Genomic DNA, 16,834 nt, shown 5'->3' on the forward strand with positions numbered 1-16,834 from the left:
GATGACTATATCTCCCACTGTGTAAGCAACATGAAGTCTGGACAAACAGAACCACTGGCCTATATGGTAGCTGCCAGCTAGGAGTACACCAGATCCCAAAGGAACTGGCCATGGGCCTTGGGAAGGGGCTCAGTCTCCCCAGTCTCCCAGCAGATGGACCAAAATGAGTCATCTGCAGTTCTGAGTGCCAGAAGGGGACACAGCAGTGGCTAGTGGGAGGGAATCCAGTCAGCTCTGAAGAACCATCTGGCAACCCGTAGAGGGACTAGAAAGGAGGACCTGTGACCTGGCCTCCACATCTAGGCACTTACCCTGGAGACTCATGCAAAGGTGAGGAAGGAAGCTAGAGAAGGCAGAATTTGTACTATCACCCACCCACTGGGAAGAGGGCAGATGGTAAGCTCATCCAGTCAGACCGAAGAGCACTATACGGCTGTGACAAAAAGGAACAAGCAAGACCAGCACCCACAGGCACTGACAGTTCAGTCAGAAGTGTCTATGTGTCTGGCATGTACGGTCACATCTGCATCTCAGTTGTCCCACTAAAGCCAAAGCAATGCCCCCCCACCCCCCCAGCAGCCAGGGAAGCAGCGGGCTTCCACAGCCCCAGTCATGTCCCTTCTGGTACTAGCACTGCCCTCATGAAGCACCACTGAGATCCACAGGTAAGTCCTGAGGCGCTGTGCAGACACATTTCTAGTTGTAAGGGTGAATTGGGTAATGTGGGCTTCCCCTGCCTATTCTGACCTCCCTGCTTATTGGAAGCCCGGTGCTTCCCTGGCAAATACGGGGCTAAGTGCTCATAAGCTGAGCCCCGCTGAGTCCTTCCCAGTGATCCAGGGATGCAGAACCTGACCCCAGAAGCCGCAGACCACTGGCTGCTCACCAGAGCCACAGGGAGGTCCTGTGTTGGGTGGGAGTAAATGTGGAGGAAGCAAAGTGGCAGGAGAGTGGCCACAGGCCAGGACGTCCCCTCTGTTCCCTCAAACTCAGGCCACAGTCCCTGCACAGTCCCAGAAGAGAAAGCTGTGCCAGCCAGGCCCTTGGCTTCCTTTGTTTCCTTCACAGTGTCTGCAAACTAGGTTGAGAAAAGAAAAAAATCCTGCCTGCTAAAATAAGCAAACATTTTGGAGAAGGAGCGAGAGCCATCTCTGGCTTGGTTACTATGGGAACATGTCTGCATCAACTACAAGAGAAGTTCACCCTGGACAGAGCAGCCCAGCCCGGCCTACCGGTCCTGCCTAACTGCAGGTGTGCACACTTGCACAGAAGCACCCAGCCTCCACTATGCCTTCTGAGCCTGTCCTTCCGGCCCTCTCCACAGGGAGGAACAGTTTCCCTGACTCCTCTCTCTGAAGCCCACATGGGGCTGGCACTGGCTCCTATGCTTGCAGGCCCATCCTTGGCTTCACTACTTCCAGGCCCAGGCTTCTGAGTCTTCCTTGGGCCCCCCAACTCAGCAGAATGGGCCTGAAGAGCCACCTCTGAATCAGATGGTCACATACCTTTTGCCACTTTCAGTGCTGTGAAAGGACAGACATCAGAAGCCAGGCCGGGCTCCACCGAGGCAGGGAGGGCCACAGGAACTCAACCAGTAACATCCAATAATTCTGGTTCTGGCCTGGCAATGACAAGGCTATTCTGCCCGATGAGAAAGGCTGGGTGGCAGCACCTTCAGCTGGAGCCCCGGCCTGGCCTAGAGTGTAGCCTAGGAGCTCCAACCTGGCAGTCAGCCCACAGCAGGGATTTTCCACAGCAGAGGGAAGGGGTGGGCTGGGAGCTGTTCCCTCTCTGTCAAGTTTTGTGCAACAGCGGGACTGGAGAAGTGCCAAGATCATTCCTCCCTCTCTCCCTAATGTTCATCTAACCACACTTCTGGGTCCTGCTACATGGCAAGGCTCTGCCAGTGTAGGCACCAGTCAGCTGTGAAGCAGGTCCTGTGTACAAGGCAGGACCTTCAGGAAAGCTCCTATGCGAGCCCCAGGTCACATTCACCTGCAGTTCAGCACCCCACCCCTTACTTGGCTTAGCAGGTTCCCCACGAACATCAGCCAATGCTGCCTCAGGAGTGGCGTGGCTTTAACAAGCCTCCCTCAAAGTTGCCTCTAAGCCTGCCTTCTCTCTTACTCCTTTCTTGGCTAAAGAGCAGTCACCCTTCCAGTGGAAGCCCTTCTTCCAACCTGGATTCTTCCAGGGTTCCCTGGCCCTCATGACCTCCAGCACACACTCCACACTCCAACCTGCACAAAGGGACATGCAGAGGGGATTCTATCATGAGCCAGTGAGTGGCTTGGTCCAGCACTGACTGCACCTTCTTGGGACACCAATCTGATAAGGGAAAAGTCATGAATGGAATACTCAGGGAGTGCATCCTCTGAGCCAAGTAGGATGGATGACCAGGGAACTCAAAAAGGAGCCCAGCAAGAGCACAGTGACGGATGTGCAGGGAGGCTCACTAGTGCCTGCTTGTTGCAAAAACACAAAGACTGGGCCTGTCAACCCCAGGATACCACGACCCTCGGCAGCAGCTGCAAAAAGCCAGATGGCCTGCCCTTCTCACAGGGAAACTCTATGAGTTAGTGAAAAAGTCAAGTTGCCAAAAGCACAAGGTCTCTCTCTCTCTCTCTCTCACACACACACACACACACACACTTTAAAAGCTCGGCAACAAACTTGTTTGATTTTGTACACACACACATAAACACACATGAAAAAAGTAAACAGCCCAGATGCTCACAGAAGTACATTTGGGAAGGGCACAGTGCCTGGGGTGGGCAGACCAAGAGAGTTGGGTCGTTACATGTCTGAATTCGTTACATGTCTGAATTGTTTGCAGTGACAATGTGATCCTATGTGACTCACAATTTTCAGGAACTGTCATTAAAAAGTAACAGGAGGGTTCCCCAGCCAAGTAATAGGGACTGCTAGACAGTCCTCTGGGTGGGTGATGCCAGGCTGGGAGGTGTGAGTGGGCCAGGACAGTGGGTGTTTAAGGGGATGGCACGAGAGAGTGCCTGTAGACCCTGTCCCCCACACCCATCCTGCACCTCCTTACAACGGCCAGCCCCCCCACCCCGCCTCAGGCACTGGCCATGGACTGCCGTGTGTACTGGAAAGGAAGAGTGCCTGCTCTGCCCTCCCAGACTGTCAGATCAGGATGGCCCCAGCTGTCATATACGGCCCAACACTGCAGAGGGCTGCTCTAAAGGCTCTTCTGCGAACATGCTAGGAAACAGTTTCCTTACACTTGGCGCAATCTGCTGGACAAACTCATGTGCTGAGTGCATGCAGGGTCTGCCCAGCATTTTCTGATGCCATGCATGTGAGGTGTGGCTGGAGGTGTCCACTTGGAGGGTCCACCTGGGAGAACAGGATCACGGGCCTGAAGCCCTCTCAGCACTGCCTGCTGTGGCCTCAGAATACCTGGCGCTCCAGAGACAGCACTGAGCTTATCCATGTCCCTCTCCATAGTGTCAGCAGGAAGCAGCGACTTGCCAGAAGTCACTCGGCAAGCATGGCCCCACTCCCGAGCCTGGCGCACTCTCAACTGCGCCACCCAGCCTGCTCTCTGAAAATGCCGCAAACCCGTGGCCCTGGGAACGCCCACCCAGGGGGTCCACTCGCATGCCTTCGGTGAAAACCAGTGGCAGCAAGCAGCCTCGGAAATCAATAAGGCAAGTACTCACGTTGAAGAAATTGGTCTTGTTCCTCTCACAGAAGAGCCCCTGTGCCGGCATGTGCTGCAGCTGTTGCCACGGGATACCGCTGCCTAGCAACACGTCGCGGGCCCACTGGAGGTTCTGGGGAAACAAGAAGTAGGTTGGAAGTGAGTGTGTGGGCAGCTCAGGGCGCCCACGGGGAAGGGAGGCAGTCACTCCTTCCTGGCTGTATTGGCATAGCAGTGATGAGCAGCAGCTCCTGCAGACATCGATCCTGCAGCTCCAGGCAGCTCCGGCTGCTGGCTTTGGTCATCTGGCTGTGGAGGGTGTCTCTGGAACTGACCTCTTGCCTAGCATAGCTGACTTAGGACAGTGTGGTTTCTGACTGCCTGAGGAGGGCAGGTATGGGGACCCTTTACCCTGACGAACCTTGCTAAGTTGCTGCATGGACCTAGCAGCCTGCCTGTCAAGGGGACGCCCACTAGCCCAAATGGTCAGCCCTGATTTGTCATCAGGACTTCAGCAGGACTCCTTATCATAGCCGGTGGCAGCCAAATTTGGCTTGGGAGAACCAGGGCTCTGCAGGATGCTAAGGGCCTGTGTGTTTGTAGAGGACAGGGTTCTAACCACAGTGCTCAGGCCATTTCTTTCTAGACAATGACACATCTTAGTAGAACACAGACTTAGGGGGCCCAGCAGGGTAGGAACAAGAGCTAGTGGCCTTGGCAGGACGGCGGTGGTGGTGGTGGGGGGTGGCGGGAAGGGAGGGCAGGTGATCAGAGTGACAGAGAGGGCATAGTGTTTGCTGCCTTGGCACTCTCACTGACTCAGAGAGCAATTCTTTCCCCTAAATGTGTTGTTAGCCACCTTCTCCTCTCAGGTCTTCAGTCCAGTGACCCCCAGGGTGGACCCTCAGAATCAGTGTCAAGGATGCTGTGTGCACCATTCCACACCATCTCTGCACAGTAATGTCCTACAGTGGTCACAGTAATGTCCTACAGGGGTCCCAGGGACTGGAGCCTGGGACTGTAAAACCCTGGGCACTCATCTTGTTCACAGTGCCTGGGTCAACCCATCTTTCCTCCACTTCCCAGATTCCTTCCTTTCACTCTTGGAGCCAGGCTTTTATTCTCTGCATCCAAATTAATGCAAATGTCTCACTTTTCAGCTTGAAAGCCTATCCACCACTCCCACCCTGCTTATTTCTGGCCAGGCTGAACTTAGGAAATAATTCCCCTCATCACAACTCAGACAAAGGTGCAAGCTCCTTCTCTCCAAATGGGGTTGGGGACTCCCACTTCCATACCCCTAATTAGGCTGTAAGAACAGGCATATAGGAATAAGGACCCCTCTCAGAGGGGGAGAGGTGAGGTTTTAAGTACACATCTTCTGGATGATTCTCACAGCAGACAAGGTTGACTCTTTTGCAGAAGCCTAAGGGCACATCATACTCAAAGAGACGCCTGATGATTAAGCCTAGCATCGCCTCCAAGGTCAATTTCTTTCTTTTCTCTTTTTTTTTTTCAAATTCTTTTTTTTTTTTTAAAGATTTATTTATTTATTCGTACAGAACTGGGGTACAGGCCAGAGATGCGGAGGGTGAGAGGATTCACCAGAGACAGAGTGGGGAGCAGAACAGGCAGATCGACGAAGTACACTGCTGAGGGGAGCAGCGGGCAGGTCAGGAGAGGTCTGCCGCGCCATGTGGTCACCTCCGGGGCAGGCGGGGATCGAACTCATGCGGAAGTGGCTTCAGTTTCTTAGTGCAGTGCTTTAACCCGCTGCGCCACCAGGGAGGGCCCTCTTTTCTCTTTTTTAAAAAAAGATTTATTTATTTAAGCAAGCCCTCTCCTAGGTATCTACCCAAAAGACACAGAAACACTAATTCAGAAAGACACCTGCACCTCTATGTTTATGGCTGCTTTATTTACAATAGGAAAGACATGGAATCAAATGCCCAAGAGTAGATGACTGGATTAAAAAGATGTGGTACATATACACAACGGAATATTACTCAGCGATCAAAAACGGTAAACTCATGCCTTTTGCAGCAACATGGATGGAGCTGGAAGGGATCATGCTAGTGACATAAGCCAAAAAGAAAAGGAAAATACCATATGGCTTCACACTTCCTTTAGCAGGAGCATAAAGGATCAGTGTGTGTGTGTGTGTGTGGGTGGGTGGGGGGAACAATAATGAACAACTATAAACCAGAGACATTTTATGGGGGTGGAGTGGGGAATGGGATCAAAAAAACGGTTGGGAGGGAGGGAAGTGCCCTGGACTATGGTGATGGCACACAGGTGATTTGGTGACGGAAAGTCCATGGGGATTACAACCGAGATGGAAAAAGCACAAAATGATGTAAAAGTAAACTATTATATATAAAATATATATGTGTGTGTGTGTGTGTGTGTATACACACACATATATATATGCACATATATATATACACACACACAAATACACACACAGACAAAGCCAAAAAAGGAATCTATTTTATGAAACTATGAAATATGTATAAAGTACTACATAAGTTAAAATTAATAACAAAATCAATATAGATTATTCTTATATAAAAGATTAACAGGTAAGATTATTACAAGTGAAGTTTAATTAAAAATAAAATCAACAGGCCCTCCCTGGTGGAGCAACAGGTTAGGACCCAGCACTGCAAGCCAGCTACAGCCGCTTCAGTGCCAGTTCGATCCTCAGCCCCGGATCCCCAGTTCAATCTCATTGCCCCTGCACCTCTGTCTTGTACCCCAGTTCTGTATGCATGAATAAATCTTTAAAAAAATTAGAAATAAAATCAACACTATATAGAATAAAAATAACATAATCATGATAAATTGTAAATGAAATACCATTGATTTCTGACCAACATGAATTAATTAGTATGTTGTAATGGAATAATAAGCCTATGTTTGTGAAAATATTTCCAGTTATTAATAAAACTTCTTTTGTATTTCTTTTAGTAAAAAAAAAAAAAAGATGTACTTATTTATGCATATTAAGAACTGGGTATAGGCCAGAGGTGCAAGGGGGTGACAGGATTCACCAGAGAATGAGGAGCAGAACAGATGATGGACAAAGTACACTGCTGAGGGGAGCAGCTGGCGGGTCAGGAGAGGTCTGTCGCACCATGTGGGTCACCTCCCTGGCCGGGAATTGAACTCATGCTGCAGTGGCTTTGGATTGTCTCAGTGCTGTGCTTTTAACCTGTTGCACCACCGAGGAGGGCCCTTCAAGGTCAATTTCTACAGGAATATGACCCAGCTCTGAGAGCAGAAGAGGTCGAGGCCCTGTAAAGTCAAGGTTGCCCTTGGCCAGGAGGGCTGCAGCCCAGCCTGGCCTAATTAGAATGTGAAAGGAAAAAGGAAAGGAAAAAGGATGGACACCGTAAGTCTGTTCACCAGGAAAAGTCCCTGTCTTTATTTTCAGCATCAAGCTTATATACTGTAACAAAGGGGATTACTGTAACAAAAAAAAGGGGGGCTACCGTGGCCTGCGTCCATTGGCCAGGCCCTGGCTAGGTGGGTGGGAAGTATCAAAAATTATTTACAGAAGAACCTGCAAGCTGGGGTTTTTGGGTCTGTGCCCATGTACGAGGATGGAGACAGCCAGACCCTAGTCAAGGTCGCGGGTGCTTCCTTATCAGCCTGAGGCCCAGAATTGCTAACCAGGCTAAACTGCTAAGCCAAACTGCTTTTCTTCAGAATGAACATGAAGCTGGGGACTAGAGGGCATGGGCAGCAGGGACAGCCCCAGGTGGACAACAGGACATGTGCTATTCAGAGTCTTTCTGCAGGCTGACTCTTCTGGGCTGCACTCAAGTACTTGCTCTCCTGCTCAGAACCCAGACACCTGTTCGGACACAGCCATCACACCAAGAACATGACCAAGATCTGCCTTTCTTAAACTCCCAACAGAAACACTGAGGGGAGCCCCAAGGAGGAATCATACCAAAGTCATGTGGTGGCCACTCACTGTGGTTCACCAGCTACCAAGAGCAGCAGCTTCAGTCTGTTGATAAATACACGAGTCAACAACTCCCAAGACACCTCAGGGCTCAGAGACTGATGCTGAAGCTATTCAGGTGGAATGATGTGGCTTCCACCCACTAAGTAGCCCCTGCCCCCACTTCTACACAGTAGAGGCAGAAATGGGCAGAGTCCTCGTCCTTGAGCCAGAGCTCTCAGGAGCATAGGGGCTGCCCTGCAGCACGATTAGGAAGAACATCAGACCCAGCCTTCATGCTTTAAAACTTAACGTCTGAGCTACATGGCTCAGAGAGCCAGTCTTCTAGACCAGTCTATTAAGAAGTCCTTCTGTGGGGGCCTCCTTTGTAGTGCAAGGAGCTAAATCTCAGCTCTACTGCACAAACTCAACCCCTGGCCAGGTTGGTAGGCCTGTCTGGTGTAGCAGACATCTCTTGTCTCACCTGCTGCTCCCCCCAGCAGTGTATTTCAATAGATTCACCGGTTCTGCTGCCCGCTCTATCTCTGTCGTTGGTGAATCCTCTCATCCCCTACACCTCTGCCTAGTTACAAGCCCTAGCATGCCTGCTACTTTCTGCCCCCCACCCCCCCTGTGGCTAATTCGACAGGACCTCAAGTGCACCTGTCTGTCCTGGCTGGTGTTGCGCATGGGTGAGCACACTCCCCACTAAGGCCAACAAACAAGTCAGCAGAGCACAGTGCACTCTGTCCTGCAAATAGCTGCAGCCCACTACTTTGTTTCAACTAGAAGCTACAAGAAGCCCCAGGCCAGGTACAAACATGTACCCCAATCCCTGCATCAGGCACATTTCCTGTTTTTCCCTGCACAAACAGATCCCATATATACCCAAGGGCAGTCCTAAGAAACAGATTTAGGACTCCAGACCCCAGGTTCCTGCTTCATTCTCTCACGTCTCTGAGTCTCCTACGTGTGGGTGCACCCCTCCTACCCCTTGGTGGGTTAGCAATACCCCTTGCCCCCCACGCCTGACTCCTCCACACACTCCTAACTCAGCAGGTGGAGAGAAAGAGGCTAGCCCAGAGAAAATGAGTACAAAGCAGGGAAAACAGGATAGCTTGGGCCCATTTCATTACAAGGAATGAAATTTAACTCAGGTTAGCTCAGACTGATTCCTTTGGGCTGCAGGGCTTAGGGCAAAGTATCGGGCCGCAGGCAGTTTGAAAGCCTAGGAAAAAGTCTTCTGACCTATATCTGGGCTCAGCCATGACCCCTTGATCTCATTGCCCCTTTTGGTGCACTGAGGAGGTCAAGGAGACTTCCAGAGAAGGTGACAACTGATCTGTGGTTTGCACATGGCTAACGTGGGACTGGAAGATTCACTGAGGCAAAAACCCAGACAGGTAGGACAACCAGGGTCTGACTGAGGAAGCAGGTAAGACCAGATATCACCACCAGTGAGGTCAGTGGGGAGCAGGAAACTGAGACAGGGGAGCATATGGGCCTCAGGGTCATTCAGGGATCTGATTTAATGAACACTCTTCTTTCCTTCAGCTCAGACCCAGGGCACAGTCCTGGATCCCACGGTACAGGAGGCCTGAGAGTAGTTACCCCAGGACCATGACGCTAATGCCTCTTCTCGGGCTCCTTGGGGACATGTGGGATGTGTCCAGGTGACACCTCTGAGTAGGAACATTTTGGGGTGGAGGGGTTGTAGCACTGTGAATGGCATCTTCATGGTGGCCATCATTTTCATAACAGAGAAAACAAAAGCTAACAAAGACTTCCTTCTGGGGAATGGAACAATTGGCACTGAGGCCAGGGTAGAGAAAGGTGCTTCCCTTACTCTGGGGGCTTTGTTACAGGCCCTATGACTGAGGGACAGAAACGCACATTCCTCTATGGTTTCTGTCTGTGTCCCACTCTGCAGTTCCTCCAGCGATATCTGCACCAAGACTACCCTACTTGCTTCCTGGACAGCCGGGCACAGAATTGAGAATCAAGGAAGGGGAGACAGTGGGAGAGATCCTAGGGTTCTTTTCTTTTATTTATTTTTTAAAAGATTTTTATTTATTTATTCGTACAGAACTGGGGTACAGGTCAGAGATGCAGAGGGTGAGAGGATTCACCAGAGACAGAGTGGGGTACAAAAAAGGCAGATCGATGAAGTACACTGCTGAGGGGAGCAGCGGGCGGGTCAGGAGAGGTCTGCTGCGCCATGTGGTCCACCTCCCGGGCAGGAGGAATTGAGCTCATGTGGAAGTGGTTTAAGCTTCTTAGTGCTGCGCCACTAGGGAGGGCCCCGGTCCTAGGCTTCTTAAGAGGTCAAGAGAATAGGCACTTGCTTAGGGTGCAGAAAGCACTGGCCTGCAACTCAACTAGGAATGTCAGTTAGCTTCCTGTAGACTAGGCACTGCTCTCTGGCAAGGCTCTCCAGGCATCTGCTGGAGAAAGAGCTGGTTGATGGCTAAGGCACAAAGTGTCCAGACAGCTTATGGGAGACTTTAGCTCCCTGGGTAGGAACTGACAGGAATAAGGAGACGTGTTCTGGAACTGACAGATACCTGGCCAGCCAAGTAAAGGGAGAGGGTGGCCTGGGTTGGCCCTCTAGGCCTCCATGATGGGCAGGGGCGCTAACTGCATGGCCTATTTGGACTGCAGCTTCATGGGGTGGGAAGGCAAAGACACTGAACACACTGAGTTACAGATGGCACTGTAACTTCTTATCTCAAGAAATTACCAGAAGGTGAGTCTTAAGAGTGGTTTACAAGGCCAGGATTCCAGGGCCAAAAGGTGGTAGGGCTAGGCTTGTATTTGGGCCTAAGCCAGAGGAACTCTGCCAGGGCTTTCCCCCAGTTCTCCATGGGCTGGCAAACTCTACCAGTTCACCTGGGCTCAAGTTGCGTGCTTGATGCCAAGCAGGCCTCTGGGGGCAGCTCCCCACAGCCCTCTTTTAGGTGTCTATAACCTGTCACCAAACCAGATTCACTGGCTCACAGACACCTCTGAAATGAGAGGAACACCTTGGAGCTGATTACCAACTAGTGACAGAAGGACATACCAAATGCCCTCAAGAGATGTAGAGGGACAGAGGAGTCCCAGTGAAAAACACTCTTCCACTAGCAGCCCTCAGCCCTCAGAACAAGCAATGGGCTCAACACTTATCTCCCCCACCCACTACTCTTATCGCACCTGCTTTGGCTCTACCTCAGAACCCACAAATCTCTCAGCCAGGTGTCATCTCACCCCATTCCCACATCCTCAAGGACCCCTTTAACAGCTTCTCTCATTGTCTCCCTGGCAGCTTGGCTATCTGCCTCAACTTGTTTACCCATCTCCAGAGGGCAGGGACAAGAGACTGGGAGGGTGGGAAGAATAGTATGAGGCCCACAACAAGGACAGTGTATTTGAAGAAAGAATGAAAGTAATATGGGTCGGGCGTGAGTTTTCAGAAGATGAATATCCCCTTCAAGGCTAAGGGGATAAGCTGAGGCTCAGAGGAAAGAGCCCAGTGAGCAGGGGGTGACCCAAGACTCAGGAGATGAGTGGCCTGAGGCTCATTCACTAAAGGAAGCTGTAAGAAAAAGGGATTGCTTGAGAGTTCATGTGCTGGGAGACTGGAGTATGAGGCCTGTTTTGTTAAAACACCCTGTGCAAGTCTCCAAAAGTCATTCAGAAGCCCTAGACCTGCCTCACAGTTCCCCAGCAGAGTGCAGAGTGGCATAATGGAATTAGTTAAGGAATAAACAAATGCCTGGCAGGCTTGGAAGCCCTGTCATCTGTTGGGGCCTTGGCTGCTCTCTTGGAAGATGGGGGTATCTGTGACCATCAGGTCCCCACCCCCCACTGACATGAAAAGTGGAACCCTGGCTGCTGGGGTGTTTTTTTTTTTTTCTTTTAATCGATTATCTGGACATTACGGTGCTGTTATCAGGTTGCTACAGGGAGACAACAAATTTAGGGGGGATAAACAGAACAAAGAACTTCGCAATTTTAAGAAACTTTGTAAGATTTGTCTACATACATACCAAAATCAGACACTGCCAGCCCAAGTATGGGGTGCCTGCCACCTCTTGGACCACAGTAAAGATGTATTTCTGTTTTTAAGGGATAATCAGGCAAAAACAAAATTAAAAGAAAAATGACTGAATCTTCTCTCAATTTCCTTCAATTCAAAATAATCAGCTTGCCATTTCTGCATATCCTGGGGCAGCCACACAAGGACATGGCTAAATCTGGGAAGGGGGTAAACAGGAGGAAGCTCTGCCAGCTGGTATGAACAAGGCAGCATCTCATGAGTGTGCGTCAAGCCCGAGTCCTCAGTGAGGCTGACCCAGGCTGCTGACTGCAATACAATCCATGTCCTCTGGCTACCCACAGCTTCCTTGCCCTTTGGTTTCCTTGCCTGTTACACTGCTAACCTGCCCCTTTAAACAAGGTTTCAATTGCTAGTATTATTTTAAAATGCACAAGTCAAATGATTAACTCAAGTTTCTCTGGGATAGCTGTGCCCTGTTACAGGTCTCTCTTGCTGGATTTCCTTGCTAAGGCTGAGATTCTCTAGTTCTAAAGCTACTCCTAGCTCTGTATTTTTTTTTTCAGATTTATTTATTTATGCATACAGAACTGGGGTACAGACCAGAGGTGAGAGGATTCACCAGAGACAGAGTGGGGAGCAGAACAGGCAGACTGACTTCAAAGGGGAGCAGCAGGGGTCAGAAGAGGTCTGCCTCACCATGTGGATCACCCCGGGGCTGGGGATCGAACTGGCACTGAAGTGGCTGTGGCCAGCTTGCAGTGCTGTGCTCTAACCCGTTGTGCCACCAGGGAGGACCATCTGTATTTTTGTAAGAACAGGGGACAGGACATTTCTTTTTCTTCTTTATTTTCTTCCACCTATATCCCTTCTATCTCCATGGCCCTTCTTCCTGCTCCCACTGTCTTCATTTATAACCTGTTTCGCTGTTGCTACAGTCCTATTTTGCATTATCAGTTCATCTACTTCATTTCCTTATATTACTCACATACATGAGTATTTTATTGCTATAGGTCTTATGGCTAAGTTTTTAATGCATTTTCAATTTATTTTTGTACATGAAGTCAGAGTGCTGTAACTTCACTTTTTCTATGTATCTAATATTCCCAGCATCATTCTGTTTTAAATAATTCATATATTTTACATTGTTCATTCTCCTTGAGTATAATCCCCGTAAAATTACCACCACCAAGACACCTGTGAGATACCTATGAACTATAATCACGGTCTCTTGTGCTCCTCCCTCCTGTTTGGACCCCTCTCCCTCCCCCTCTGTAGCTGAATGTCTCCAATTTATCGTCTGGCTGCTATTTTGTCTTTTTTTCTTTTCTTGATACCTGGTTTGGTTTCCCTATGTTCCTCCTGTAAATGAAACTATCTGATATTTTTCTCTTTCATTCTGACTTACTCCATGTTGCTGTGAATGGCATTAGTTTTATCTTTTTTGATTGCCAAGCAATATTCATTGTGTATATACCACATCTTCTTGGCCCAGCCATCTGTTTTGAGCCATTTAGGTTGTTTCCATATCTAAACTATTGTAAAATAGTGCTGCAGTGAACACAGGGGTGCAGGTTTCCTTTTGAATGAATGTTTTTGTGACAGGTGGACAGACTGCTAGAAGTGGGAATTGCTGGATCATATGGTAGTTCCTTTTTTTGTTTAAAGATTTATTTATTTATGTACACAAGAACTGGGGTACAGGCGTGAGTGTGGGGTGGGGGGTGAGACAGAGACAGGGTGGGGAATAGAACAACAAGATATACTGAAACAACTGCTGAGGGAAGCAGTGGGAGAGACAGGGGAGGTCTGCCATGCCAGATGAGTCAGCTCCCTGGCTAGGGATCGAATTTGTGCAGTGGCTATGGACAGCTTCATAGAGCCACACTTTAAGCCCTGGGTCACCAGAGAGGGCCTGGCAGTTCTATTTTTAGTAGTTCTCCACAGCTTTCCATAGTGGTTGGACCAGTTTGCATTCTTACCAGCAGTTAGGAGAGTTCTTTTTCTCCACATCTTCGCTAATATTTGCTGTTGTTCGTTTTATAATGTGGGCCTTTCTTAATGGTGTAAGGTGATATCTCGTGGTTTTGATAGCATTTCTGTGATTATGAGATGTTGAACATTTTTTCATATGCCTGCTGGCCATTTGCATTTCCTTTTTGGAGAATGGTCTTTTTAGCTCTTCTGACCATTTTTTGACTTGATGGTTGGTTTTTGTTGAGTCATGTGAACTCTTTGTGTATCTTTGATAACAGTCCCTCATCAGTTGTGTTGAGTATAAATATTTTCTCACATCAGTAGGGTGTCTGTTTTGGTTACTGTCTTCTTCCAGCATCACTTATTAAAAAGACTCTCCTTTCGTACTTTCCTGCACTGCTTGTGGGAACTCAAACTAGGACAACCACTATGGAAAACTGTTTGGAGGTTTCTTAGACTGCTAAAAATGGCACTTCCATATGACCCAGCTACCCCACTCCTAGGTATCTACCCAAAAGACACAAAAACACTGGTTCAAAAAGACACCTGCACCCCCATGTTTATTGCTGTTTTATTTACAATTGGAAAGACACGGAAACAACCCAAATGCCCAAAAGTAGATGACTGGATGTGGTACATACACACAATGGAATATTACTCAGCAACCAAAAAAAAAATAAGCACATACCTTTTGTAGCAACATGTATGGAGCTGGAAAAGATCATGCTTAGTGACATAAGCAAGAAAAGGAAAAATACCGGATGGTTTGTTTCACTCATAGCAGGAGTACAAAGGACTAGATGAGAAAATAATAATAATAATGGACAACTATATACCAGAGACATTTACGGGGGTGGAGTGGGGAATGACTATATACCAGAGACATTTACGGGGGTGGAGTGGGGAATGTGATCAAAAATGGGGTTCGGGGAGGAAGTGCACTGGACTATGATGATGGCATACCCAGGGGATTACAACTGAGATGGAAAAAGGCACAAAATGATGTAAAAAAAAAAAAAAAAAATTATAAAAAAAAAAAAAGACACACACACACACAAACCTGATGAGTCTAGGTACACATACCTGCTGCCATAAATTTCCTTGGCCTGTTGTTTTTTATTGTTAATTTCTCCAGCATGGGCATTCCTAAGCTATTAAAAAAAAGAGAGAGAGAGAGACTCTCCTTTCTTAATTGTAAGGTGATGGCTTTTTGTCATAAATTAGATCTTGATATATGTCTGGATTTATTTCTGGGCTTTCACCCTGTTCCGCTGGTTCTTCTGCCTCCCATATTATTTTAGTTACTGTTGCTTTATAATACAGTTTTAAAGCATAACACCATGAAGCTACTGCGGTGACTGCAGCATGAGTTTAATCCTCAGCAGGGGGGTGACCCACATGGCACAGTAGACATCTCCTGCCCAGCTCGCTGCCCCCCTCAGGAGTGTATTTCAGTCAATCTAGCTGTTCTGCTCTCCACTCTGTGGTGAATCCTCTCATTGCCTCTGTACCTCTGGCCTATACTCCAGTTCTCTATGTATAAACAAATAAATCTTTAAAATAAATAAAATAAAACTTGGTAATGTGATTCCTACATTTTTTTCCCCCCTCAGAATTGTTTTTGCCTGTTCTGCTCCATACTCTGTCTCTGGTAATCCTCTTACCCCAATGCACTTCTGGCCTATACCCCAGTTCTGTATGCATAAATAAATCTTTAAAAAATATCATATATATATTTTTTATATATAAATATAGTATGTTAATTTTGTAACATTTGTTGTTTCTCATGGCTTTACTACTATGGTGGAGTTTTTATGGCTTTATATATATAGTCTGCAAATAATGATGATTTCATTCTTTATTGTCCAAACTGCACCCCTTTCCTTTATTATTATTTCTCTAGATAAAACTTGTAATACTAAGTTAAACAGAAATGGTGGCAGTAATCATTCTTGACTTTTTCCTGATCTTAAGGGAAAGACACTTTAAATTTTTTATCTTTAAAGTACATTTAAACATGAAAGCTAGACTACCACCTCATACCATGCACAAAAACCAACTCAAAATGGATTAAAGAACTAGACACAAGACCTGAAACCATAAAATATCTAGAAGAAAAGGTAGGCAAAACTCTGCATGACATATTCCTCAATAATATCTTTAAAGAGATATCACCCAAAGCAAGGAGAGTGAAGGAAAGGATAAACAGATGGGACTACATCAAGTTTAAAGAGCTTCTGTACAGCAAGAGAAACACTACACAAAACAGACACCCACTGACTGGGAGAAAATCTTAGCAAACATATTAATGACAAAGTACTGATCACAAAGATACACAAAGAGCTGATTAAACTCAACAAAAATAAAGTGAAGAACCCCATCAAAAAATGAGCAGAAGAGCTACAGACACTTCTTTGAAGAAGAAATGCAGATGGCTAGCAGGCATATGAAAAAATGTTCAACATCACTTGTAATAAGGGAAATTAAATTAAATGCAAATTAAAACCACAATGAGATACCACTTCACACCAGTGAGAATGGCACATCTTAAAACAACTAGCAACAACAAATGCTGGCGAGGATGTGGAGAAAAAGGAACTCTCCTGCACTGCTAGTGGGAATGCAGGCTGATACACCACTATGGAAAGCTGTTTGGCGATTTCTCAAAAGGATAAAATGGAGGTTCCATATGACCCAGCAATTCCACTCCTAGGTATCTACCCACAGGACACAAAAATATTGATTCAAAAGGACACCTGCATACCCATGATTAGTGAAATAAGCCAGAAAGAAAAAGAAAATACTGAATGGTTTTGCTCATAGCAGAAGCATAAGGACTTAGGGGGAAGGGAAAAAAAATGTAATAGAGTAAAAATGAAAGCAATGAATAACAAAATAACTATAAACCAGAGACATTTTATGGGGGTGGAAGGGGGAATAGGATCAGAACTGAGGTGGGAAGAGTGCACTGGACTGTGGTGATGGCACACGGGTGAATTGGTGGTGGGAAGCATGGGGATTACAACTGAGATGAAAAATGCACAAAATGAAGAATGATGTAAAAAAGTTTAAAAAAGAAAAAAGTATATTAGCTATGGATTTGCGATATACGGCTTTATTGTGTTGCTTTTGTTCCCTTCTTGTTAAAAAATGTTCATCATAAGTGGGTAATACATCTTGTCATATGCCTCTTCTGCATCTA

General features: G+C 47.4%; 1 protein-coding gene across 3 annotated transcripts in view; it reads right to left on the reverse strand.

The window, feature by feature from the left end:
* The window catches only part of CABIN1 (calcineurin binding protein 1), a 181,089-nt gene that overhangs the window by 34,724 nt on the left and 129,531 nt on the right, over nt 1-16,834 (reverse strand). For all 3 annotated transcript variants that reach the window (XM_012723676.1, XM_012723677.1, XM_012723675.1), the window contains one exon: nt 3,687-3,800. In XM_012723676.1, the coding sequence (XP_012579130.1) occupies nt 3,687-3,800 (114 nt within the window). The remainder of the gene's footprint in view (nt 1-3,686; nt 3,801-16,834) is intronic.

This window comes from Condylura cristata, unplaced genomic scaffold (genome assembly GCF_000260355.1).
Source record: "Condylura cristata isolate star-nosed mole 26May11 unplaced genomic scaffold, ConCri1.0 scaffold00011, whole genome shotgun sequence".
NCBI classification, from domain to species: Eukaryota; Metazoa; Chordata; class Mammalia; order Eulipotyphla; family Talpidae; genus Condylura; species Condylura cristata.